Genomic DNA, 25,953 nt, shown 5'->3' with positions numbered 1-25,953 from the left:
TTGAATTGAGCTTTGTAATCTGTGGTGCCAGTGGATTAAATGCTGTAATAAGCTCATAAAGTGAGTCGACGGGGTCAGGTGCGAGGTTAGACTGAAGAGGGAAAGCAAGAGCGTCTAATTGCTCTTGAAGTTTTAATGAGGACATGAGAGTTGAGTTACCCTCGAGCATCAAGGATGATGGAGCTCCTCAGTCGATGATGTCAAGCTCATGATGAAATGTAGTGTTAGAGTCCAGCCTCAGCATTCAGTTCTATTGGCAAAATATTAAACATTACTCAAAGGTGTAGTTTGTCCAAAAAGGAAATATCTGTCATTATTTATTCATCCTGATGTTGTTCAAAACCATTATGATTTTCTTGAAGATTTTGTCTCTACATTCTTTCCTTTAAAGATGTCTAGAGTTGCACATTATTTGGATGGGCGAAAGTAATAAAATTCCACCAATCTGGGGTGAAATTTGCGTCTTTGTGAGAAACTTAACGTTTTATAAGTCATCCATTGTGTGTGGTGTGGTAATGTAGTAAATGTTTCAGTGGGTGGAATAAACCAGTTCATTGCTTTCAGCTGTTGAAACCCAATAATTATCAAGTCTGATCTCCAACAGACATTTGAAGGGTTATATTGTATCTTCTGTTGTACGTCATAGTCACATGATGCTTACTTTATGAATTAAGCAAGTTTATGGAACTTCCTTCTCTCAGTGAATTCATTGCATTCTATTAATCTCATGAATCACACTCTTGACCAATTGAAATTGACCCTGTGCTTGCTGGGATACAGTCCTTCTTTGTGTTTTTGCCTAGAGATCAAGGACTTCTTCTGTGTGCATTGTCGAAAGAAAAACCTGACTGTAGACAAGCACACTGTAGCACTTTTGTGTGTCTCCACTCCAGCTGAACTGTATCTAGCCCAACAGTAAACAAGGAAATATCAGTCTTTCCCCAAACCCAGCTGTCCGTTTCAATGCCAGTGCAGGCGGACCTTCACTGTGCTGACTCACTGTTGCATTGCTCCAGTGTCACAGGGTTAAATTCTCTCTGATGGGTTTCAGAATTCATCACCGATTGGACACACAGCTGCCAGTTACTAATGCCTTTAATTTGTTTTGTTGTATGCCCAATGAAATGTTTACAATTATGAAAATAAAACAATATAATAAATAATAAAAAAATATTTTAAATACAAATGAAAAATGGATTAAGACTTTTTGATTTCTTAAAAGAAAACAGACTGGTAGACAGCCAGATTGACAGACAGACAGACAGATAGATGGACAAAACGACAGACAGACAAAAAGACAGAATGACACATAGACAGAGAGAACGACAGACAGACAGATAGATAGACAGACAGAATGACAGATAGAGAGATAGATGGACAAAACGACAGACAGACAAATAGACAGAATGACAGACAGACAGACAGACAGACAGACAGACAGACAGACAGACAGAACGACAGATAGATAGATAGATAGATAGATAGATAGATAGATAGATAGATAGATAGATAGATAGATAGATAGATAGATAGATAGGTAGATAGATAGATAGATAGATAGATAGATAGAACGACAGACAGACAGACAGACAGACAGACAGATAGATAGATAGATAGATAGATAGATAGATAGATAGATAGATAGATAGATAGATAGATAGATAGATAGATAGATAGATAGACCGACAGATAGACCGACAGATAGACAAATAGAAAGAATGACAGATAGACAGAGAACGACAGACAGACAGATAGATAGAATGACAGACAGATAGACAGAATGTCAGACAGACAGACAAATAGATAGACAGATAGATTTATTAAGTTTATTGTTTTTTATTTAGAAATGTAATTTGTGTATGCTTGTTAAAAATGACATTGTTTTAATGTATGTTTCAAGTGAATGTTTTTTTAAGTTAAATAAGGAAGTCAGTTAATCAGCCTTACTATCTTTTAATTTAAGATGAACAGTTTTCTGTTTCTTAAAGGAGGTTTTATGGTCTACGCATTGCAGAGCTGAGCTTTCAGAGCCAGTTATGCATATACCTGAAACTCTTAACTGTGTAATGTCAGCAATAAATTCCTGTCCTAGGGAAGGGACGTTCTCGCAGGACATGGGTGGGAATGGTATTTCAAACAGATAATTTGCTGCTCAAGATTCCTTCATCCAGACTTAAACGCAGATGTGACAGAGCTTTCTCTATCGCAGGCCCGAGATTGTGGAACAACCTACCAAGCCACATCAGAACTGCTCCTTCACTAGATATTTTTAAAGTCCCCGTGAAACAGAAGTTGCAAACGACTTTTCTCCAGTGTTGTGACGTATTTCCGAGAGAAACGGAATAATAAATGAGGAAAATAGTGGGCGTGGCTTATTTTCCAACTAGCACCTGATTGGATCTAGATAAGTAGGTGTTTAATTCAAAAAATGGAGGCAGATCTAAACGCAAGTTTACAATTGGTTGTTGAGGATTACTCGCCACCTGAATCACCGCAAATGTAAAAAATCGAGCCATTCTGGACCGTAATGAGGGAATTTTAGGGAAAGGGAAAAGTATTCCGTGAGTTCCACAACCAAAAATGGACCTCCTCGCCATCTCTCTTTTCACGCGCTGTCAATGCTCGCAAACACACAGGCAGCCTGTCTACTGTCAATTGGAGGGGCGTGGTTACGGATTAAGCAGACACCAAATTCCTCAAGCCTACGTCATCAGTGAAGGTCCTCCAATGCAGAGGGGAGGGGCATTTTCAGATTTTGATTAAAGATTATGAAGCCAAAAAATTTTTTTTTGTGGATTGACTCGCATGGATGAATTGTTCAGCACAAAACGATCAATTTAGGCGAACAAAGTAAATATAGTCAATTTTGATTTCATGTGGACTTTAAATCTCTTTTAAAAACCCATCTGTTCTCCCTTGCCTTTTTGGATTGACATGGATAGTTTTTATTATGTTCATTGTCGTGTGTGAAAACATAATATTTGTGATAAAGTGCTAGACATACCGTCTACTGGAATGTAATTTTCACACTTGGTGTCTTTAAATATTATGTACCATCAAATGCTCAATGGAAGCTATACATTCCTTTACTTGGACTGGCATGTAACATATTCTAGTGTTGTCAAATTCTGTCTGCTTTATTTTTATATGTCATGCATTTTATTTTGTACAGCACATTGGTCAGTCGGGTGACTGTGTTAAGTGGTGCTTTATAAATAAATGAACTTTAAACTTGAACTTGATAATAAACCTTTCTTTTAGATCTGAGGTTTTTAGGGGAATTCTTTTTATTCTTTTTTTGTTAACAGTTAGGTTTGTGTGTTAGAATATACCGTTGGAAGAGTACTTGAATAGGTCTTTGTATGTAGTATTCTTAGATGTAACTCATTGATAATAGATGGGTGCGCAGTTTCTCACAGTCGTCTGATGACTGGCAAAAGTGTTGCTTACGCTGCGTGTGTTAGGAAGCAGGTTCAGCCCATGCTGTCTTCCCATGTGGAAGGGTTGTGATAAACACAGGAGATGCTCTGGACGCCTACTGCGGTGTTTCTCACCGACACATGCGCTGAACCGTATAAGCTGCCAAGAGGCCTGGACCAACTCCAGCGTGTCCCCCTGTAGACTTTGAGTCAGATCCCAGCACACAGTGTTCATCCAATAATTTTTCTATTATCATTTACTCACCCTGATGCTGACTTTCTTTTCTCTATAAAACACAAAGAGGGTTTTTGAATAACGGCTTAAATTTTGTTTGGTTTCTTACTCAGAGCTATGACTTATAATATTCAGCATGAATCATAGTAAGTTTGCATTCCATATGAACCTTGAAAGCACCAGTGACCATTCAGAATTCAAAATTCTTCAGAATTATAGATTTTAAATGTAGTTTTCTATAATGTTGAAGTAATACAATGTGAAATCGTGACATCTTGTGAGATTTCAGAACCATTGCTTCTAATGGAAGACAGAAAACATGACAGAAATGTGATATTGTAAGAGTAACACCATAAACCACACACATGCCACAATTTCACTTTATAATCACTCTGAGGCTGGGAGGCTCATTTCCATTTCATGAAAGCTTAATTTCCATCTTGGTCTTTTGTCCGTATGAAGCTACAATGAAACCAGCTGGCCTCCCCATGTTGCGCAAGAACTATTTTAATTTTAATGGCCGCAGTCAGTGTCAACATGACCTTCTACATATACACTAACAAACGGAGGTAAAGCCATCTCTACATCCTCTCTTTGGTTGTGTTGTTTCCTGTAATAGTTGAGTGTTTCAGTCATGGCTGATACAGTACACTTGTCATAGTGTGAATCAGTTTTACAAGGGTTTACTGCAGCTGCTCAGTTGTTAAAAAAGACAACAGAACATTTGGCAATGCAATGCTTATGTTTCTTCTTTCTTATTTACCTATATTTTATACTGTATATGTTTTTTCTTTGTAAGCATGTGAGCTGCATATTCCCATGGTCATGTAACTGAAAAATACATTTAAAAACTTTACATAATTATTTTTAGGACAGACATTTTTTTTGTGAAAAGAAAAACTTGCTATAGCAAAATGTAGGAATTCCTTCGAAAGCTGCAGCTGTGTTTCTTCATTCTTTTCAATGAATCAAACTGGTTTTCAACTCTGTCTGAAAGAGTCATGTGAAAGAGAAGTGAATCAGTTTAAATTGTTGTTGATATTATATTTTACATGGGACTGGAAAGGTCACAAAAAACTCATGGAAAGTCCTGTAGCCAAAGTAAAATCATTTTAACACAATGTACTGTTTTCATTTTCATTACTGCTTTTTTTATGTATAGGGGTAGAATATATAGTCAGCATAATTGTATAAAAGGCTCTGACGTTTCTCGGTGCCTGCCGCTTTAAGACTCTTCTTCGGTGGTTACGGCAGAGGAAGTGTGTAGCTAGTGTGTTGGTTTTGGTTATAGTGAGTTCGGAAATGTATTCAAGTTCAGCAGCATATGTACCTGTGTTGTGTAGTTTCCTTAATCTGTTCTGAAGGATCCAGCTTCCAATATTAATGTGTTGAGTTCATGACAAAAAGTAAGTGACTGTCACTCCGTTGTGTTTGTGTTTCTATACTGTAGAATTACAATGCATTAACGTGCCCAGCGTGATGAGTGAGATTTATAGCGATAGAACAATGTTTAAGCTGTAAAACACTGTAGGAAATAATAATTTAACTGATGTGAGCTTTCTGATTTCTAAATTATGTAGTACGTTTGTAACATTTAATTAGGAAGAGTTAATATCGTGCTCAGGAGACCATGTGCAGACGCTGTTGTGCAGTAACCTTTTCTCGCCAGAGGATGTCGCCATTTCTCCTTCTGTAAACCCCTTTTTAATATAGTTTAATGTAAACTGGTCAGTGATATAGGAGGTGAAGCTATTATGTGAAGGAAGTAATATCCTCATGTAATTGTTGATTATGTTTAAAGGGACATAGCAATGTTTATTGATATATTTATGTTTGATGATCCTGATTTGTATTATTTGTGTGGATTTATTATTTACGTTGCATAGTAATTTAAGTACCTAATGGTGATTTATTTGTTTCTTTATCAGACTATGACAATATTGAATATTGGAATGTTCTGATGAGTACTGCTGGATCTCAATACAGTCAATAGAAGAAATTACATCTCCTCGTTTTTTATTCCTGTATCCTGACCGATACACCATCCTGTTTACTGGCTGAAAACCTTGGTGAACTAGCCCTGATAGATTACCTCACTAACATTGGTCCTTCGAGCCGGATCGCAGTATTCAGGATGGAGTCAGATGAAGAGATGTATCCTGATGTGAGACCTAAACGTCAAATACGTCGACCGGTCAGACTTCAGGACTTCGAAGTGGACTATATGGGATATAGTCAACGAGATCAGCATCAATGGGGCCTCTCATCCCCTGCCTTGGATAGGAGGGCGTTCCTCACTCGGGAGGGTCCAGATCAGATGACCCCTTTCCAGACAGCCCACCCTCACTCTAGTGGTTTCCCTGGGAATGCTGCTCACCCTGAGATTCCTCAGCTAGCCCCAGACCACAACCAGAGGAGAGATTTGGATGGGCTTATCCAGCCTGCGCGAACACCCTCATTCCATCAGAGCCCGTATCTGGATTCTCGTTTCTCTGAGGAAATCAGAGCTATTCGAGAGGAGAATACTAAACTGCTCCAAACACAACAGGCCTTTCAAACGGGCATAAAGGAACTCAATGAAGCACGGCGCGAGATGAAAGAGCTACTGGAGGTAGCCCGCTCACTGAGAGCAGACCTGGCCCAAGTTAATAGCCCAGCCCCAAACTATAGTAATCCCACATCTCCACAAGCCGATGCTGTAGCCTCAAGGAGTTTCGCTGTTGCACCACACTCAAAGAAAATGGAGCAGGAGGACTGGCCTGATCCTCCACCCTGGCCTGAACCTGATGAGAACCTTTCAAGAGGGATGTACAATCTCAGGGTCGAGGAACAAGGGCTAGAGAGTAGACATCACGGCCTTTCCTCTGAAGTTAGAGTATGTATTCCTTGTGAGCCTCCACTGCCTCCTCAGTACCCCCCTCCTACTTCTGATAAAGGGATATCACCATACCCCTCTACACGACCCTCTCAGTTGCTCACACACCCTGCCCCAGCTCATGCACCTGTAATGCATTCAGCGCCTGCCCGAATCTACCATCCTTTAGCAGCCACTGGAGCGGTACATGGCATGCCACCACCTAATCAGTTTATGCAGCCGCCAGGGAATGAGCAAGTGTATCGAGGGCCTCAACCCACAATCCCAAAGTTCATTTACCCGGATCCCAGTGAATTTGCACGGCTTCGCATAGCTCTAGAAAACCTACTCCCATCTAATGCTACAGAACTCTTCAAGTATCAAATACTTGTAGATCATTTAAGGCTGGAGGAAGCTAAGCTTATAGCTGATGCTTATCTAAACTCGCCAACCCCCTACAGTGACACTATGTCAGCCCTCCATGACAAATTTGGTCAGCCTCATCAACTTGCCTTAAAGAAGATAGCAAGTGTTCTAGAAACCCCCGAAGTAAGGCGTGGTGATACGATGGCATTCCAGAAGTTCTCTCTCCAGATACAATCTTTAGTGGGCTTGTTGCGGACTCTGGGTCCTGAAGGGGAGATCGAACTCAACTGTGGCTCACATGTTGCTCGTCTGTTGAGCAAGCTCCCTCCGGAACAGAGAGCTGATTTCCGTCGACATCAGTTCAAGCAGTTAGGGGCGACCCACACTCTACATGATTTGGCAGAATGGCTCCGCTATGAATCATGGTGTCAGGGCTTCGACAGTCAGGCTACTGGACGCAACATAAAGGAAAGGCAAAATGTGAAGACTGATGGTCGTCCTGGAAGACAAACGGTGACCGTCCTACATGGAGCTGGTGAGTCAAAAGAGACCGCCTCTTTGTACCACAAAGAGAGTTCAGTCAGCAGAGGGGCCAAGAGTAAAGCTTACTGTGCTTACTGTGAGAGTACTGAGCATTATCTTAGTCAATGCAGTGCGGTCACCAAACTCTCCAAAGACCAGCTTAGAGAGTGGATACGGGTTAACAAGCGGTGCTGGCGCTGTGCACGAACTCATCAAGCCGCTCAGTGCACATTGAAGAAACCTTGCAACATCTGTCAGGGAAAACATCTACTGGCTCTTCACGAGATAAATACAAGAGCAGAGAGGGGAAATAAAGATGTAGCCGTTAAAGAAGAGAGCTGCTTAACCAGCTCTGCGGCTGACTCGCTCTACCTGGACAGACCTGGAGCCGGGAATCGAGTCATGTTAAAGGTCGTTCCTGTGCTTGTACATTATGAGGACCGGACACTTGACACCTTTGCGATCCTCGATGATGGGTCAGAGAGGACCATGTTGTTGCCAGCAGCAGCTAAGTTTCTTGGCATAAAGGGCACTCCTGAAGCGCTTCCTTTGCGTACAGTCCGACAGGACATCCAGATCCTCCATGGCCACACAGTGTCTTTCCGTGTCTCACCAGCTGCAAACACTCACACCAGCTATAAGATCAATGGTGCTTTCACAGCTGGTCGCCTCAGCCTAGCACAGCATACTTACCCTATTGATCGCCTGAAGAGGAAATACAAATACCTAAGTGGCATTCCCCTACCTGCCTTAAGAGATGCTCAGCCAACACTCCTTGTAGGCTCTGACAACCCTCAGCTGATAACATCTGTCGAACCAGTCAGACTTGGTCCACCAGGTGGCCCAGCCGCAGTCCGCACCAGGCTTGGGTGGACTCTTCAAGGCCCTACCCCATTCATGGGGCAGCCAATCCAACCTGCACAGTGTCTGTTTACTTCATCTACACCACCGATGGATGAGCTTTACAAGCATGTAGAGAGGCTCTGGCAAGTAGACACTGTACCTTACCGACATGAAAGAGAGGTGACTCGATCAAAGCAGGATCAGCAGGCTGTAGCATTGCTTGAAGCCAAGACGGTCCGTACTAATGTAGATGGAATTCTTAGGTACGCCACACCATTGCTGCGCCATCCAAGCATGCCACCTTTGCACTCGCCAAAGGAGTCAGTTATGCCCATGTTACGTAGTACTGAGAGGTGACTTTTAAAGGACTCCAAGCTAGCGGATGCATACAAGATGGAAATGCAGAAGCTCATTGAAGCAGGTGCTGTGAGGGAAGTCACTGAGGAGACCTCTACCAAAGAAGGATGGTACATCTCACATCATCTCGTCAGCCACAACGGAAAGAACCGCCTGGTTTTTAACTGCTCTCACCAGTACCTTGGGCAGACCCTGAACCAGTACCTGCTACCTGGCCCTACCCTTGGCGCCCCCTTGCTGGGAGTATTACTGAGATTTCGTGAACATCCCATAGCGGTTAGTGGAGACATCAAGGGGATGTTTCATCAAGTCCGCCTCATCCCTGAAGATCGCCGCCTTCTAAGGTTCCTGTGGCGGGACCTGAAGGTGGAAGAACCCCCAAGAACATTTGAGTGGCAAGTTTTGCCTTTCGGCACAACCTGTAGCCCGTGCTGTGCGACATACGCCCTGCAGCGCCATGTTGTTGACCACTGCCAGCCGGACGATGACCTGAGATTCTTGGTTGAAAACTGCTTTTACGTAGATAACTGCCTGCAGAGTGTGGGTACGCCGGGTGAAGCTAAACTGCTGGTGGATCGTCTCAGGGATCTTCTGATTTCTGCAGGTTTTGAGTTGCGTCAATGGGCTTGTAACAATCCAGGCGTCCTGAGTCATTTGCCTCAAGAGGCCAGATCTGAAAGCCTGGACCTGTGGCTGGCACAGGATAAGTCCAACCCTCTGGAATCAACACTCGGTCTCAGCTGGAATTGGGCAACCGACTCCTTGGGCTACAAACATAGGCCTGTGTCCTATGAGGTACCAACTCTGAGGAACATTTACAGAGTTTTAGCTACTCAATATGATCCCTTGGGTTACATGTTACCTTTCTCCACCCGAGCGAAGCTCATCATCCGGCAGCTGTGGGATAAGAAGCGAGGTTGGGATGACTCTAACTTACCCGTCGAACTCCTGCAAGCCTGGTCCAGCTGGGAGGCTGAACTTGAGTCCTTACCTCTCCTTACATTTCCACGTGCATATGTTCCGGCGGATGCCAACCTTGAGGGTGCCACCCGTGAGGTGCACATCTTCGCAGATGCGTCTGAGCAGGCTTATGGAGCCGTAGCCTACATGAGAACTGAGGACATGGAAGGCCAGATCCACCTGTCTTTCATCCTTGCTCGTTCACGAGTAGCTCCAAGACGCCTGCATTCTATCCCACGCCTGGAGCTTTGTGGAGCTCTGGTTGCAGCGCAGCTGGCTCATGTCCTCGAGAGGGAACTTACCTTGACAGTGGCTCGAACTGTGTTGTGGTCAGACTCCACTACAGTACTAACCTGGCTACACTCCCAGTCTTGCCGCTACAAGGTCTTCGTAGGCGCCAGAATAGCTGAGATACAGGAGTTAACAGAGAAGTGCACTTGGCGCTACGTGGACTCAGCGAATAATCCTGCTGATGATCTGACGAGAGGGAAGACCCTGGAGGCCCTAATAAATCCCAACCGATGGTCTCAAGGACCTCCCTTCCTTCTCCAGAACCCAGCCACCTGGCCAGAAAGACCCAGCACAGAGCCATTTGAGGACAATGTGGAACTCCGGAAGACCACCTTCTGTGGAGTAACGATTACCTCACCAATGTCGATCAGCAGGGATGATAAGGTGTACCAAACCTGGCAGGAGCTCATAGATGCCACTGCTCAAGAAATTCTAGGACAAAACCCTTCAAGCTCACCACCTAATGCTGAAGAGTACCAACAGGCAGAGATGATTGTTCTCCAGCGAACCCAACAACAGTCATTTCCAGAGGACTACAAGCTCCTTGCAGCTGGGAAACCTGTCTCACCTGGGAGTCGATTACTCACCTTGGCTCCGGAGTTAGATAAATCTACGGACCTCATACGAGTAGGAGGTCGGCTACGACGTTTGGAAGGTCAAGATGACATGACATTGCACCCTGTAGTTCTGGATGCCTCACACCCAGTTACACGCTTGCTTATCCAAAGGTTCGATAGCAACCTGCACCATCCTGGTCCAGAGCGGGTCTTTGCAGAGATGCGGCGGTCATTCTGGATAATCCATGGAAGGGAGGCGATTCGCAGACATCAGCGTTCTTGTGCCGAATGTCAGCGCTGGAGAGCTCAGCCTTCCATTCCCCGAATGGCGGACCTTCCCGTTGCTCGTCTCCGATTACACAAACCCGCCTTCCATTCCACTGGCGTGGATTGTTTTGGACCCATGTTTGTGAAGATGGGCAGACGCCAGGAGAAACGCTGGGGGATAATATTTAAGTGTTTAACAACCAGGGCGGTACACTTGGATCTCCTCAGAAACATGGATGCGGATGCTTACTTGATGGCCCTAAGACGGTTCATCGCCAGAAGGGGGACACCTGCAGAGTTGTTGTCAGACCAGGGGACCAATTTCAGAGGAGGAGAACGGGAACTTAGAGAGGCTTTTGCCAGTATGGAGCCAACCTTGCGGGAACGACTCGCGCGTCAGAGGATTAAGTTTCAGTTTAACCCCCCAGCGGCTCCACACTTTGGTGGAGTGTGGGAGAGAGAGGTCCGCTCCGTCAAGTCTGCACTTTACACATGTGTGGGGGCACAACCTATTGATGAAGATGTCCTTCTCACCGTTCTCCTGGAAGTTGAGGCAATCCTCAACTCTAAACCGTTGGGTTATGTATCTGCCGACATTGCAGATATCGACCCTGTGACACCCAATAGTCTGCTTATGGGGCGGCCCGATGGATCTCTTCCCCAAGTGGTCTATCCTGAGACGGAGCTCCTGAGTCGCAGACGCTGGAGGCATTCACAAGTTCTCGCTGACCAATTCTGGTCCAGATTCATCAGAGAATATCTCCCTGGGCTGCAGACTAGACAGAAATGGCACTCCACTTCTCCTGAATTACTGGATAAGGCTGTTGTCATGCTGGTGGACCCGCAGCTACCTCGAGCCCTGTGGCCCATTGGGCATGTAACCAAGATTCACCGCAGCGATGATGGATGCATTAGATCCGCTGATGTGGATATCAGAGGACATGTGTACACCCGACCGGTAGCTCGGTTGGTGATGTTGCCAGCTCTCCCATCAGGGGAGGACGATGCCTCGGTGAGCACGCCTCAGCCTGACTGATGAGCCTTTTAATGGAAGCAAATGTGCTTGCACATTTGGGGGCGGCTGTATAAAAGGCTCTGACGTTTCTCGGTGCCTGCCGCTTTAAGACTCTTCTTCGGTGGTTACGGCAGAGGAAGTGTGTAGCTAGTGTGTTGGTTTTGGTTATAGTGAGTTCGGAAATGTATTCAAGTTCAGCAGCATATGTACCTGTGTTGTGTAGTTTCCTTAATCTGTTCTGAAGGATCCAGCTTCCAATATTAATGTGTTGAGTTCATGACAAAAAGTAAGTGACTGTCACTCCGTTGTGTTTGTGTTTCTATACTGTAGAATTACAATGCATTAACGTGCCCAGCGTGATGAGTGAGATTTATAGCGATAGAACAATGTTTAAGCTGTAAAACACTGTAGGAAATAATAATTTAACTGATGTGAGCTTTCTGATTTCTAAATTATGTAGTACGTTTGTAACATTTAATTAGGAAGAGTTAATATCGTGCTCAGGAGACCATGTGCAGACGCTGTTGTGCAGTAACCTTTTCTCGCCAGAGGATGTCGCCATTTCTCCTTCTGTAAACCCCTTTTTAATATAGTTTAATGTAAACTGGTCAGTGATATAGGAGGTGAAGCTATTATGTGAAGGAAGTAATATCCTCATGTAATTGTTGATTATGTTTAAAGGGACATAGCAATGTTTATTGATGTATTTATGTTTGATGATCCTGATTTGTATTATTTGTGTGGATTTATTATTTACGTTGCATAGTAATTTAAGTACCTAATGGTGATTTATTTGTTTCTTTATCAGACTATGACAATATTGAATATTGGAATGTTCTGATGAGTACTGCTGGATCTCAATACAGTCAATAGAAGAAATTACATCTCCTCGTTTTTTATTCCTGTATCCTGACCGATACACCATCCTGTTTACTGGCTGAAAACCTTGGTGAACTAGCCCTGATAGATTACCTCACTAACAATAATGTTTCCTTATGCCAGCAGAAGTGCACAGATGGTACACAGCAGATGGCACCGGTGCTTTAATGCCTATTTATTATGAGTCGTCTGATACTCAGAGGACCGTCTCTCCTTTGGATTTAGTTGTTTTATTTGTGCTAGAAATGGAAGGGCTCTCATGCCAGTGTGCCAGGGAGGGCTCTTGCCCGGTCCAGTGATATGCTGCCATCTGCCACCAGTGTTTTGTTTCTGTGGTGAACTGGTGCTGATTTAGACTGTGTGCTGGCCACACACTAACAGGCTTTAACATTCCCCAGCTGTGTGTTATGCCTGCCCTGATTGGAACCCCCCTTCTACCTCTGTCTGAAAATGCAAACTGACAGTTTTTCTCTGAGAAAATTATACCTGGTTTCATTCATGATGGGTCTTTTGTGGCCACACTTACCCCGAGCAGTTTATCTGTCTGTTTGGAGTTTGACTTGCATACTAAAAAAGTAACTTGGACCAGGACAAAGTATCACAATAACTGCAATTTTTAAATGGTACAATACATTTGTTTTGTTAATTTTGGTATGTGATAAAATTGCTGGCGGGTCATTGATTATATGCTGCATGCGTGTGTTTGATCCCATGAAAACACAATTTGTGGTTTGTAGTCCACGTGGTAAACTGTATACTCTTATAAACACTGACGAAAGTTGCTTTCAGCAGATGTATGCATTTAAAATGAGTGGTCGTTGTCTTTTGGGAGAAAAAATTAGAATACTGTTGACTTATCTTGTACTCATTCAAGGTTTTTTATGCAAATATTTAGCTAAGAAGTGCCACTGACATCTGTTGTTTTTTGTCTCTCACGTTCTGCTTTATCTCTATTAATCTCATGCTTTTTTTAAGTACTGCTTTATTGCTTTTTGAATGTGAATATTTAATGCACAAGATTGCATGCTTGCAGAAAACCATAAGGGTTGTTTAAATGTTTCGAAGATGGTTGTTTCCTGTTTTACTGTATATGTGAGAGTGATGCTGTAATGGTGTGTTCATTTTAAATCAATCTAGTTGAGATTTCTTGGGCTTTACCAACCACTCACCCATTACATAATCAGATCAGCATGTGGTCACATGGCAGTCAGTTTGTGTCTTTTCACTCAAATTCAGATTTGCGTTCACTGTATATTTGTGAACTGCCTGACAGGGTCATGTAAGGTGTATATGTTTGTCTAAGCAGGTGTATATGTTTTGTCTAGCACCAATGCTAAAAGCCATACACATGCAAATGTCTTTGTCTGTATGACCTTGACCTTTAGGTCTGATTTCAACCTAAATTTTGGTCTTTGAAGGGTTTGACGTTGATCCGTCTGTTTAAGTTTTGTACATTCAGGTGTCTTTATGTCTGGGTACACCCTGATAAAGCCTGTGTGGATAGCTTAGCATCACACAATTATAATGCAAATAAGGATGGCTGTTTCTCCTCGATGCTCCAGACAAATGGGCTTTTCCGTCTGGTTGAATGTTTAATTCGTACGGAATGTCTGTTGTGTGGATTGGTAGAAATCAGACAGGTTTTTCGATGAAAGGAAAACAATCAACATTCCTATTCAACATTTGCTATGTTGCTCTAGCCATCAAGAAGATGACATCAGATCAGTTTACTGTGGAAAATCCAAAAACATTAGACCTATCAGACCTGTCCTTGCATCATTTCTTGAAGGTGCGGAGGAAGGTTCGCCAACATGTTTCGCAAACAGCCTTATCTGTTTAAATGGAATGACAGGGTGTGTCAGATATGAATATATTTTTTTCTATGTTTTTTTTCATAAATAATACTTTCTTAACCACTATCATTTTAAATGATTTTTTAAAGAAATTTTTGACATGGAATGCTATAGGGGACAATATCCAGGATACAAAAACAGGTCATTTAAAATAAATATTTACATTATATGCTTACTATATAATATAAAAATAATACATTCAATACTTAAATATTATTTATGTTCATCAAAGCATTTAATGTTGTTACTGTTTATTATATATATATATATATATATATATATATATATATATATATATATATATATATATATATATATATATATATATATATATATATATATATAATCTGGGGCTGAATGCTGACAGGGTATATAAAACTATTGATAAAAAAAAACTGAATGTGTATTTTCACCATGTTTCTGGGAGTGGACAAGTTCTTTTGCCGCAATTTGCTTGACACAATTCTGTCTTTTTGTCTTTTCACAGCCATTAAAGTCAACTGTGTGGGGTCGTGTGGCATCTCGTCCAAGCTGAATGGTGCATCATGGATGCTTGAGGAGAAGTACTTGAGCAGCACACTGTCTATAGCTGATAAAGGTAAGGAGGCCAACTTCCATTCACCATCTCTTTCAGTTTCAGCTTTTCTTCAGTTCAGAAATGCAATCATTCTTAATATTATTAGTCAAATTTAATTTAAATGGCTTTTAATGGCTCCCATCTTTGCTTGAAAACTTTGCTCACTTTGAAGGACTTCATTGTTTACTTCTCAAATTTGTATTACTTGATCAACTATTTGTGTCTGAAGAGTTTCCTGTTCTGAGTATGTGTCTTTCTGGTTTCTTCCTGTCTGTCTGAATGTGTCAAGTATCACATAACCCTTACAGGAGGTTAGATTTGAGTTATTCCTTTAAACCAGAAACCTTTCATCTGTCTCCTTCGAGCAGTCTACATTATAATGATAATAACCGATCTGTCTGCATAGAACTAATGTTTGAAGAACATGAATGTACTGTTATTTCTGATAAAGCTGATAGTCGTAGTGTCCAAACAATGATCCTGCTAGCGAATCAGGTGTATGGTTAGCTGTAGTCCGTTCACTCAGAAGCCATATTTGCGATTTTTGAATGGGGGAATCTTGAAATCTCAAAAACTGTTTGCTGAACTCACAATTAAATTACATATTTCAAATCCGCAACAAAATCTGAAATGAACTACCCCATGAATGTTGTTTCTTATGCTTAAATAGCGTTTAAAAAGTGTATTTTTCAGGCTAGTCCAGCCAATGCGCATATGCACTCATAACGCGCTCAAGACTGTGCATGCACATTGGCTGGTCTAGCCTCAGGTTTCTATGGGAACCAGACCTTCTAATGGTTGCTGCAGTGACCCAATGATTTACCAATCAGCGATTGGCTCTTTAATTAAAAGGCGGGACTATTCCGCCATATTGTGCGTTGCAGTTTCTCCCATTCATAAGTATAGGAAAGAACCGTATTTGTATTTCTGTAGTCTTTGGTAGGGTATAATAGGAAATGTCTGTATATTTAAGAGAGATATCAGTGGAATAGATTGAGAAAAACAACTTGTGACAGCCCTAGGCCAATGAAAACATTTTAGGCAGTTATCTGCCAATCATGTACAGTAAATTTAGGATAGGACTATATGTTTGTTTAAAGGGGTGGTTGATGCGATTTCACTTTTTCAACGTTAGTTAGTTAGTTAGTTTGAAATGTTGCTGTTTGAACATAAACAATATCTGAAAAATTGCAGCGCTGAAAGTTCAATGCAAACGGAGATATCGTCTTTTAAAATTCTGTCAGTTTAATGCCTACAGAAACGGTTGGTAAGGGACTACAACGAGCTTCTTCCCAGGTCTGTTACGTCACGAACCCAGTCAAACCCCACCTCCGGGAACACGCAACAAAGGGGGCAAGGCCATGTTGTGCTGCTTTAGTTTAGAGAAGAAGAAGAGAAAACTAGGAGTCCATGTAAAAATCTGTGCATATACAAATCACGATTCTGTCTTCTAATGATTCATGATTCATGATTAATGATTAATGATTTAGATCGTCAGATCAGCTCCAACAAACTGTTCCATTTATACACTTATTTTCACAAAGCAATGAGAAGCGTTATACATGGACACGCGTACGGTTACTGTGCTGTAATTAAAGCTTTAATCAGAATAAAACAGTATATTAAAAGCTAACAGAAGCAGTAGCATTTACAAACAACAGCGTATCTAAAAGTATGAGACAACTACAAACAAACATATCATTAAGAGCCATGCTTGCACGGGTTCTGCGTGATCCTCTTCATTAATATTCTCTGTATCTCAATCGGGCTCAAATTGATAAGCAATATAGAGGGCGTCATTGTTTACAATACAACCAGAGTACATTCTGAGCTTGAAAGGGGAGGGGTGTTCAGACACGCTCGAGGCGGTTTAGCGAATCACAACACACTGAGCCAGCTGACCAATCTCAGCCCATCATGTGTTTCTGAGGGAGGGGCTTCATAATAACAGGAAATAAATTGAGGAGTTTGTCAGAGAAGGGAAAGATTGGTGTGGAATAAAGGTAATTATGTGAAAAATAATGCATTTTTTTTAAAACAAATCATGAACACATGTTAGACTGCACCTCATAAACACAATCAAGCCTGGGAAAAAAAACAGTAAACCACCCCTTTAAACTGATAGATTGACTGTGTAGAACCAGCTTATTTTTACTAAAATAAGCAAAACTTACTCTCCATTAAATTTTTTGCTATTTTGCTTAGCTATTAGGTCTACATCTTTATCAGGAGTGATGTGACAAGTTATCAAGTGTTCTATCCACACTGAGCTTGAACTTGACATGGTCACAGCCAATTAAAAGACCTATAAGATTTTTACAGTTCAGACCAGCAGAACACCACAAAATGCAATAGCCCCCGCTCACTTGGTTCTGGAAATATTTTTTCCATAGGGACTTTTTAAAGAAGTCTTACGAGCCATTAACCAAACCAACCTGTGAAGTGAATCACAACATTATAAACATTGATATGAAGCAAAAAAGGATTTGAAAATCACCCAAAAAGATTAAGGTATCATACTATAATCTGGGGCTGAATGCTGACAGGATATATAAAACTATTGATAAAAAAAAAATGAATATGTATTTTCACCGTGTTTCATGGGAGTGGACAAGTTCTTTTGCCGCGATTTGCTTGACACAATTCTGATGGAGATTTATTAGCAAAATTATGGATAATGTAGTTTTTCCCCAGGATTTCCGCAGTTAAATTATTTCAAGAATAAATTGAAATTATGTGGGCTGATTGCTTTAACAAAAATATAAAACGGCGATTAACAATCTCATAGCTTACAGAGAGCCTTTCTTAAACGGTTTATAAGTTTTCATTAAAAATCAGTTACCCAATTCAGAAAATGAATGGTATTTTTACTTCCAGAACTGACTGTTGCACTCCATATAAACCAACCGTTACAGTAGCTGCTTACTAGTAAAACCAATATTAAGATTTACACAAAAGCGTTCTTGCATCACGCGTGATTATTAAAGAGTATTTTCAGATTGCACAAAATTTCAAAAAAATATCTGTCTCTCACCTCTGTGTTCAGGTCACACAGAGTCATTATGTTCTGCTGTGTGAGGTGAAGTGTGAGCTCTTGGCATATGTGTCCCGGCAGGTCTTTTCCTGTCAGAGTGCTTGTTAGTTCACATGGCCAGGCTTGTCCTACGACCTCTTTCCAGGAGTCCCTTTAGCAGCCCGGCCGTCTGAATCAGATGTGCTGGGGAACAGTGCTCATCTGACCCCGCAGGCCAACAGAGGCACTGAGTGTCTGTTATGCTGGCTGCCAGGAACTAATGCTGTCTGCCCGTTAAGGGGTTGTGTTCCACTCTTCATTGCTCAGCAGCACCGAGAGACAGGGCGGTGGTGGTTTGCAATGCTTTTAGTCCTCTTGGGAATTGAAAATTGGGTGGTACTGTTGTAAATGATATAGTTGGATGTGTTTCATAGCATTCCGACAAAGACATAAAAGAACTGACACACTGGCAAGGTGTGGTTCTGTTGAAATTAAAGGGATATTTCACCCTAAAATGAACAATTCTGAGCCATTTATTTTTTTATACAAAAGAAAATATTTTGAAAAATAGTGTTGATTTGGGTCTCGCTGACTTTCTTTCATGGATAAAAACAGTCAAATCATTCTTCAGAATATCTTCTTTTGTGTTCCTCAGAAGAATTAAAGTCATGCAGGTTTAAATTGGATGACATGAGGGTGAGAAAATGATTCAGAATTTCCATTTCTGGGTGTGTTAATCAGCCATGAGAGAGTTTTCAATCATCTCCCTTTTGACAGCACTTTGTGAAAGTACAACATTTCCCCGTTTGACCTCTCGCTGCTGACGACATGGAGATCTGTATCTTTGGATTTCTATTAACTCTTTGAAGGCATACTGAGCAGGAAAAGGTGACATCTCTCCACACCTGAGCAATATTCCACTTGTCACAAACTTTATATGGAAAAATGAATGCATGTGTCACTACTCATAAATTCATTTAGAACAGGTTTTGTTAGTGTCAAAACAGTACCTGGTTTGCATGCATAACAGTAAACTGATGACTATCGAATATAAGCCCGATGAAGCAATAGATATTGTTTACTTACTTTTTTTTCATTGGAAGTCTGTGTAGTACAGAAAGTAATGAATATAAGCTAGGCTAGTTTTGCCTTAATTAACTTCGTATCCTGTTGAATGTCTTTTTTTTTTTTTTTGAGGACTTCCTTCCGTACAAACACTGCAAGTATAGCTTGCTAAGACTGATAGTTGATATGTCTGCTCTGCTCTCCAAGCTGCTTGTGTCAGTATATTTCCCATCATTTTCTCTAAGAGCCCTTTTCCTGTCTTACAGACTGTGACTTCTAAAGACGAACAGATTTAAACAGTAATGATGGCTGATGTTAACTCGTTTTCTCCTCACACATGAACATTTTTAAATCAGACAACACCCTTAGATGTGATTTTAGTGCCAAATTTGAAAGTTTTGATAAACAAGCACAGGCGGCGCATGCTGTAGCTCGTGCGATTTCACACGCAGGGTGCCAAATTACAAACTTTTTAAAAAAAGGATCACAACAGGGGCACACATTTCCAGTGCTTTATTCAAGATATATATATACACTTCCAGATCTTTGAATAACCTCTGGGGTAGTGGAAATCCCCAGTTAGAAAGAACAGGAGAGATCATTGTTACAGCTGTCAGGGTGCTTATCTGCCCAGATACACCGTCCTGTTTGAGTCACTGACTTACCAGACTTCCACTCCCACAAAACACTGTTTCTCATGATAGGGAAGTACTTTTCGAAGTCTTCTATGCTTATGTGTTAATATTATGGCATATTAAATATGTACACTTTCGGTAAGACTTACAATAATAGCATATTGTCGTCACACATTGTGCCGTGTGTATGTGGGTTCTTGTTTATGCTATATTGTACGGACCAAATGTCTCCAGGATAGTAAAACCAGACAAAAAAAAAACCTGTGTGTGTGTGCATATGTACATAATTTGTTCTTTTTTCTCTGCCATTACAGGTAATCTGTCAGCTGGCGAGCACAGCTTTCCATTTCAGTTCGTCATTCCAGGTAACTTTCTAGAATTTTACATGATTAGCATTTCAAAGCAGTTAAAGCACATTTTCATTCAGAGCAACTTAATGTTAGTCGTTAAATGAGGATGTTGTGTTGTGTACCGTAGATGGAGAGCACTCAAGTGTGAAGTTTAACTATGCTGAGGGTAGAAGAGTTTAATTTTAACCTTGAACTAATAGTAGCTGTATAAAGTCTTTTTGTTATGGAACCGCCCCTTTCTGCACAAACACATGTCCCATCATGAGCTATTAAAGGGAAGGTATAGCAGCAACATTCCTGGCTGCTTAATTAGTGACCGCTTGCAGCCTGAAGCTGCGCCCCTTGCCGGTAGACTGTATGAACAGCTATTGAAGAAGCATCTGATAAATCTAGGGACTTTCCACCCCATAAAACAGGAATGCATTTTGACATAAAACATGCAAATACGAAGACAGAGATATAGAGATTATGTGCTTTTATTTATCACATTTTCAGAGCTCCTGAGCCTTCAGATTCTATTTTGCTTTTAAATAAGGTTCAGAATGACAGCACTTAGAACTGTATTGATTCGTTTTATTGATTGTGAGCTCTAACATCATCTTGTCATCATCCAATATTCTGGTCCTTGAATGATTTTGTTGTTTTGTCAAAGACACGATTATTTTATAAGTTCGCTTGAATAGGAAAGCTTTTGACAAATCCCAAATAACATATTTTTTTATGTCTGTTGTAGCATCCGTGCCAACCTCGTTTGAAGGCCCATTTGGGAAGGTTTTGTACAAAATTAGGGCTTTTATTGACACGCCACGTTTCTCAAAGGACTACAAGACCCAGCGACCCTTTTACCTTCTCAATGTGCTCAACCTCAATGAGTTGCCAGATATAGAGGTGAGACCTGGCAATGTGGAAAAAAAAACTAATACTAATTCTATTTTATTATAGTTGCTCTCCAGTTCCTAATGTCTGCCCTTCTTTTCCCAGCAACCCAGCTGTGCTTTGACAACAAAAAAGTTTAACTACCTCCTGGTAAAAACAGGCACGCTCATGCTGAAGGCCTGCAGTGATCTAAGAGGATACACTCCTGGACAGGTTATCAAACTATCCACTGAGATCCATAACAAGTCTGGTAAAGACACCGGCTATGTGATGGCTAGCCTTATTCAGGTATGAAGAAAATTAAAAATAGACTCTCCTGATGTTTAGTTTCATGAAAATACCACATTTTTCGTGCATTCTGGTTGACAATGGGTGATGTACTTGTAGATGTAAATTGTCAGATAATGCTAATGCTCATTACAACTGTGTATATCTGTGCAGAGAGTGGCATATAAAACAAAGCGGCCAGTGTTTGATCTGCGGCCCATAGCAGAGGTGGAGGGTGCCGGGGTGAAGGCTGGCAAACATGCAGAGTGGAAAGAACAGATCATCGTCCCTCCTCTTCCTCAGTCAGGCCTCACTGGCTGCAGCCTCATAGATATTGAGTATTTTATCCAGGTATGGGATAAGAAATGTGAATCTTAACATTGCAAGACGTAAACTCATTTGCTCACTAAAATGTCTCCTTTTTTGAACAGTTTGATTCATGAATGAATCATTAAGAGTTATTTTACAAACTGAATTCAACCAGTTAATTTAAAATATCAGATGGAGTGAGCTGAAATATAGAAATGAATCTGATTCATGAAAGAATCATTTCCGTTTGTGAACCAGATCAGCTAATTCATTGAAAATATCTGACTTTCTGAGTTGAATTTAGGTCAAGTGAGCTTTATAGTCATTTTGCTGTATGTGGAAACATTCAAAGGAATTAAATTGTGTTCCTCACAAGAGTTTTCTGAACAGGACACATTGAAAATATTGAATTAAAAAGAAAACTAAAGAAGTCTGAATCATAAAAAAATCATTCAGAGCATTTTTTTTTTAACAGGACCGACTGATGCGTTGAAAAAAATCTAACTCTGTGAATATATTTCAAAAACCGAATAAATCTGATTCATTAAAGAATCATTCAGAACAATTTTGTGAACTGGATCAACTTGTTCATTGTAAATATCTGATTCAGCTAGTTGAATTCAAGAAGTGAATCAATATGATTAATAAAAGAATCATTCAGAACACTTTTGTCAACCAGTTTTGTCAACTCACTCAACCAGTTCATTGAAAATATCTGACTCGATTTAAGAACCAAATCAGTATAACTCATGAATGAATCATTTAGAGTAGTTTTGAGACGTGGATCAACCATTTCGTAGAAAAGATTGGACTCTTTTGACTCTCCAAATCCAAAAGATTGGATTTTTCGACTAACCAAATAAAATTAATAAACGAATCATTCAGATCAGTTTTGTCAACAGATCTACTGATTCATTTTAACGATCAAACTCAAAGAAAGATTTGTTTACAAAACCCATGAACATGTGATTTTCTATTGTTGCATGAACCTTTAAGTTCCTTTCTTAAATGCATTGCTGAAGTCTTTCAAATTAAGATTTACTTAATGTCAAGAAGTGCATATGAGAAATCCTTTCTTTCCTCACAGGTTTCACTAAAATCTCCAGAGGCTGTGGTCACGTTACCCATCTATATTGGGAACATTGCTGTAAACTTGACTCCCTCCATTCCTCGCCCCATCGCTCAAGCCGCACCAATGCCTGCCATGCCAAGCCTCAGCCCTGCACCCGTAGTCCCCAGCGCACCTCCTGTGGAGGACGACCTGGAGGGTGCGGTGGGTGCAGGAGGAGTAGACAGCGAGGAGATCCCCACCAAGAGTCATTCTCAGCAGGACCCGTCCGGCGTTCCTCTCTCCATGTCTCCCAGTGCGTTCGGTCAAGCATCTGGTCCAGTCGCACCGCAGCCCGCCCAGTCCTCCAGCGGCTCTGCTCCTCTCTTCTGTTTGTCCACAGGGGCAACCATACCTTTCTTCACAGATGGAAATACAACGCCTGTGCCCACTTCCTGTCCCCTCATCCTGCCCCCTGAATACAGCACCTGGGAATACCCACATGGTAAGTGATCTAGTTGAGAATTAGTACCCTGCACAGGGTCATATCTAGGTTGTTACCCTCCAAAAAGTCTCACAGGATTTACATGCAACATGGTCATTTACAAAGCAAAGCAAAAACTGCAGCTCGTAATGTAGGTCATAAACCATTTGTGAAATAATGTGTAATTTCGTTAAAAAATATATCTCTTTTTGATTCAGTTACCAGCATTCCGATTTGTAAACTGAGTGTTGAAAGGCCAAATATGTCAGTTTATGTGGTTACAAATGATAAATGATGATTTTCATTTAAAGTTGATGTGTAAATAATCATGAAATGTATTATAGTAGTAGTTATCAAATTATTTTATATATTTATATATATAAAATTTATATATTTTTTGTATTTTTATATTTTTTGAATGTTGAAGCTATTTATGCCATGAAATGTGAAGCAATAAACTTGAACACCACTGAAATATGTAATTAAATCTAGGAACTGTATGTGAGATTAATACAACAAACTGGAAAATTTGACATGTATCTGTCTGCGTGTCTTTTCATTCCATTCATTCTATCTATCTATTAATTCTTTAAAATATTAAAACACTTGCACATGCAAGTAACTCAACACATATCAAATCAGTTTTCCTTGAGAGCCATTTATGCTTAAAATGTTCTCAATCATAAATGTCAACATCATCTACAGTAAAAGATTGGAACTGAAACATGACTAGTTGTTGAAACCCAATCGGTTTGCCATTTTATTCCAGACATTACTTCTGTTATTTAGTTTTTATATAGTGTTACATTTCAACTTAGGGTAAAATTACAACCCTCAAATGATTACGAGTGCGCAACAAGCTGTAACTTGTCATGTTGCCATGTGTAGAGTAAGTGCAAATGAAATCATTTAGACAATTCAACTCTGACCCAAAAATATCACAGTAAATGAAAATCTTATATTTTTATAAAAGAGGTTTCCTCTGTCACAGTGTGAATGTAACTGATTACATACTTGAATGAAATGCAGATTTATTTAAATGTGTTTGTTTATGGGTTTTTATTCATATTATTATTTGTATATTTTTTCAGAGCCACCTCCCACTTATGAGGAAAGCTGCAGTAGCAACAACTCCAGCTTCAACAGTAGCATGAGGTAGACTTCTTCGTGCCATTCATCTGGTGCCCCCTGCTGGACGGTACAGACATTGCTGCCACGCCATAAACAAAAAACATCCCCTCAGATTACCATTTCAACATTGGAGAAAACCACCCTGAAACTGTACAGGGAGAATGTTTCAGTGCCTAAGAAAATGTAGCACTCTTGAGCAACCCCGAGATAAGACAAACACAGAGTTCTTGAGAAACGAATACCAGCATCTGTAACATTTTGAAGTGAAAGTTACACTGAGGATACATTTTCATTCAACCAAGGCTGGCCTTATATAAAGCTGATCAAAAACATGCTCCGTAAAATCTGAATTTAAGCAGAAATATTATGCTCCTTTCCTTGTGATGATCATTGTGAATCATAATGCACTCCGTGCTTATGCCAGCAGGAATGGCTCTTGACGAAGATTCTGGGCCACAGAGAAAGAGCCTCTGGAAAGAACAAGTTTTATTTATTGGTGAAGATTGATGTTGGAAGTTTTCATTTGATTATGTGGATATGTAGTCGACCGTCTTTGGGCACATACGTCGTCATCACTTGGCCAAATGGTAGCCGGTGTTCCTTGAATGCTTAAGGGAACAACATATTTTATATCATTTTTAAAAGAAAATTACATTCATTTTGTTTCACAGACTGTCAAGAGATTTTAGGATGACACTTTGGACTCCTGACTCTGTATTTTTGTTACCTTATTTTACACAAAACAGCAAAATAATCCAATTTTTCTTTTCTGGGGTTCATCTTTTCACCCTAGAATTATTCTTTCAAAGTATTTCATAGAACTGTCATTCAGACTGTGAATTCTTTTTGTTTTTTTTTTCATTTTCCAGACTGTACATAATATCAGAGCTGGTAATACGTTAGATGTCAGAAATTTCTGATATGCATCTGATTCAAACTGTACGTGTCTTTATATGTGACTTGTTTGGATTTATACATCGATATTTCTCATATTAGCCCACAGCGATTGGAGATTTCAGATGGATTTCCAGTAAGGCCTTAGGTTGTACTTGGATTGGTGTGTACAGTCCTTTCATATGGCAAACACTTTTCCCAAAACACTTGTTCAGACCTTTGAACTGCTGAAGAAATTGAAGCACAAAAGGCACTTTTAAATGTTTGTGTGTGTGTGTTTCTGTGTTTGAGAATGTTTTCTCAATTCCTTCTCCAAAATCAAAAATCAAAGTTTAATATTTGATTCAGTAAGCAAAGGAAATCATATTCAGAACAGACCACCTATATTATGCTCTCTATGATTTTGTATGAAGCAAATTAGAAGACATGTTTTCAGTACTAAATTATGTGATGTTCTTTATCTTAGTGTTTGTTTAAAATGTATATAGCAGTATGAACCATTTACAGTGCTGACAGAAAAATCATTTAGGACATTCAACAAAAAGGGTGTAAAAGCATTACTTCAACAGTGAATAGCTGATGTGCTAATATGCATATTTCTTAAAAAGAAATCCAGTAGCTTTATTTTAGTTTATTTTCATTGATTTTCTAACCTGTGTACATTTTGATGAAAACAAAAAATATATATAAAAAGCTAGCAATTATTATAGTAGCATGAAATGGATCAGTGCAGTTTATTTTAAACTTTATTTAGCAGACATAATACAAAAACGTACTTTTGAATCATCTTATTAGACTGCAGAAGGTGCTGATTTATTAGAATGACCCATTCACATTCATTTCAAGGGATTTGGACTTTGCTGATTGTATCCCAGCAGGCCACTGT

General features: G+C 40.4%; 1 protein-coding gene across 1 annotated transcript in view; it reads left to right on the top strand.

Annotated features, from left to right (window-relative positions):
* Positions 1-24,537, top strand: part of arrdc1b (arrestin domain containing 1b) — a 37,774-nt gene extending 13,237 nt beyond the window's left edge. Inside the window, exons 2-8 of the mRNA XM_059526110.1 lie at positions 14,906-15,016; positions 20,023-20,073; positions 20,792-20,946; positions 21,040-21,222; positions 21,376-21,552; positions 22,598-23,063; positions 24,134-24,537. Coding sequence (XP_059382093.1) covers positions 14,906-15,016; positions 20,023-20,073; positions 20,792-20,946; positions 21,040-21,222; positions 21,376-21,552; positions 22,598-23,063; positions 24,134-24,201 — 1,211 coding nt within the window. The 3' untranslated portion in view covers positions 24,202-24,537. The remainder of the gene's footprint in view (positions 1-14,905; positions 15,017-20,022; positions 20,074-20,791; positions 20,947-21,039; positions 21,223-21,375; positions 21,553-22,597; positions 23,064-24,133) is intronic.
* Positions 24,538-25,953: the final 1,416 nt, after the last annotated feature.

The sequence above is a fragment of the Carassius carassius genome, chromosome 36, assembly GCF_963082965.1.
Source record: "Carassius carassius chromosome 36, fCarCar2.1, whole genome shotgun sequence".
Taxonomy (NCBI): domain Eukaryota; kingdom Metazoa; phylum Chordata; class Actinopteri; order Cypriniformes; family Cyprinidae; genus Carassius; species Carassius carassius.
This window is presented reverse-complemented; position numbering and strand designations above follow the sequence as displayed.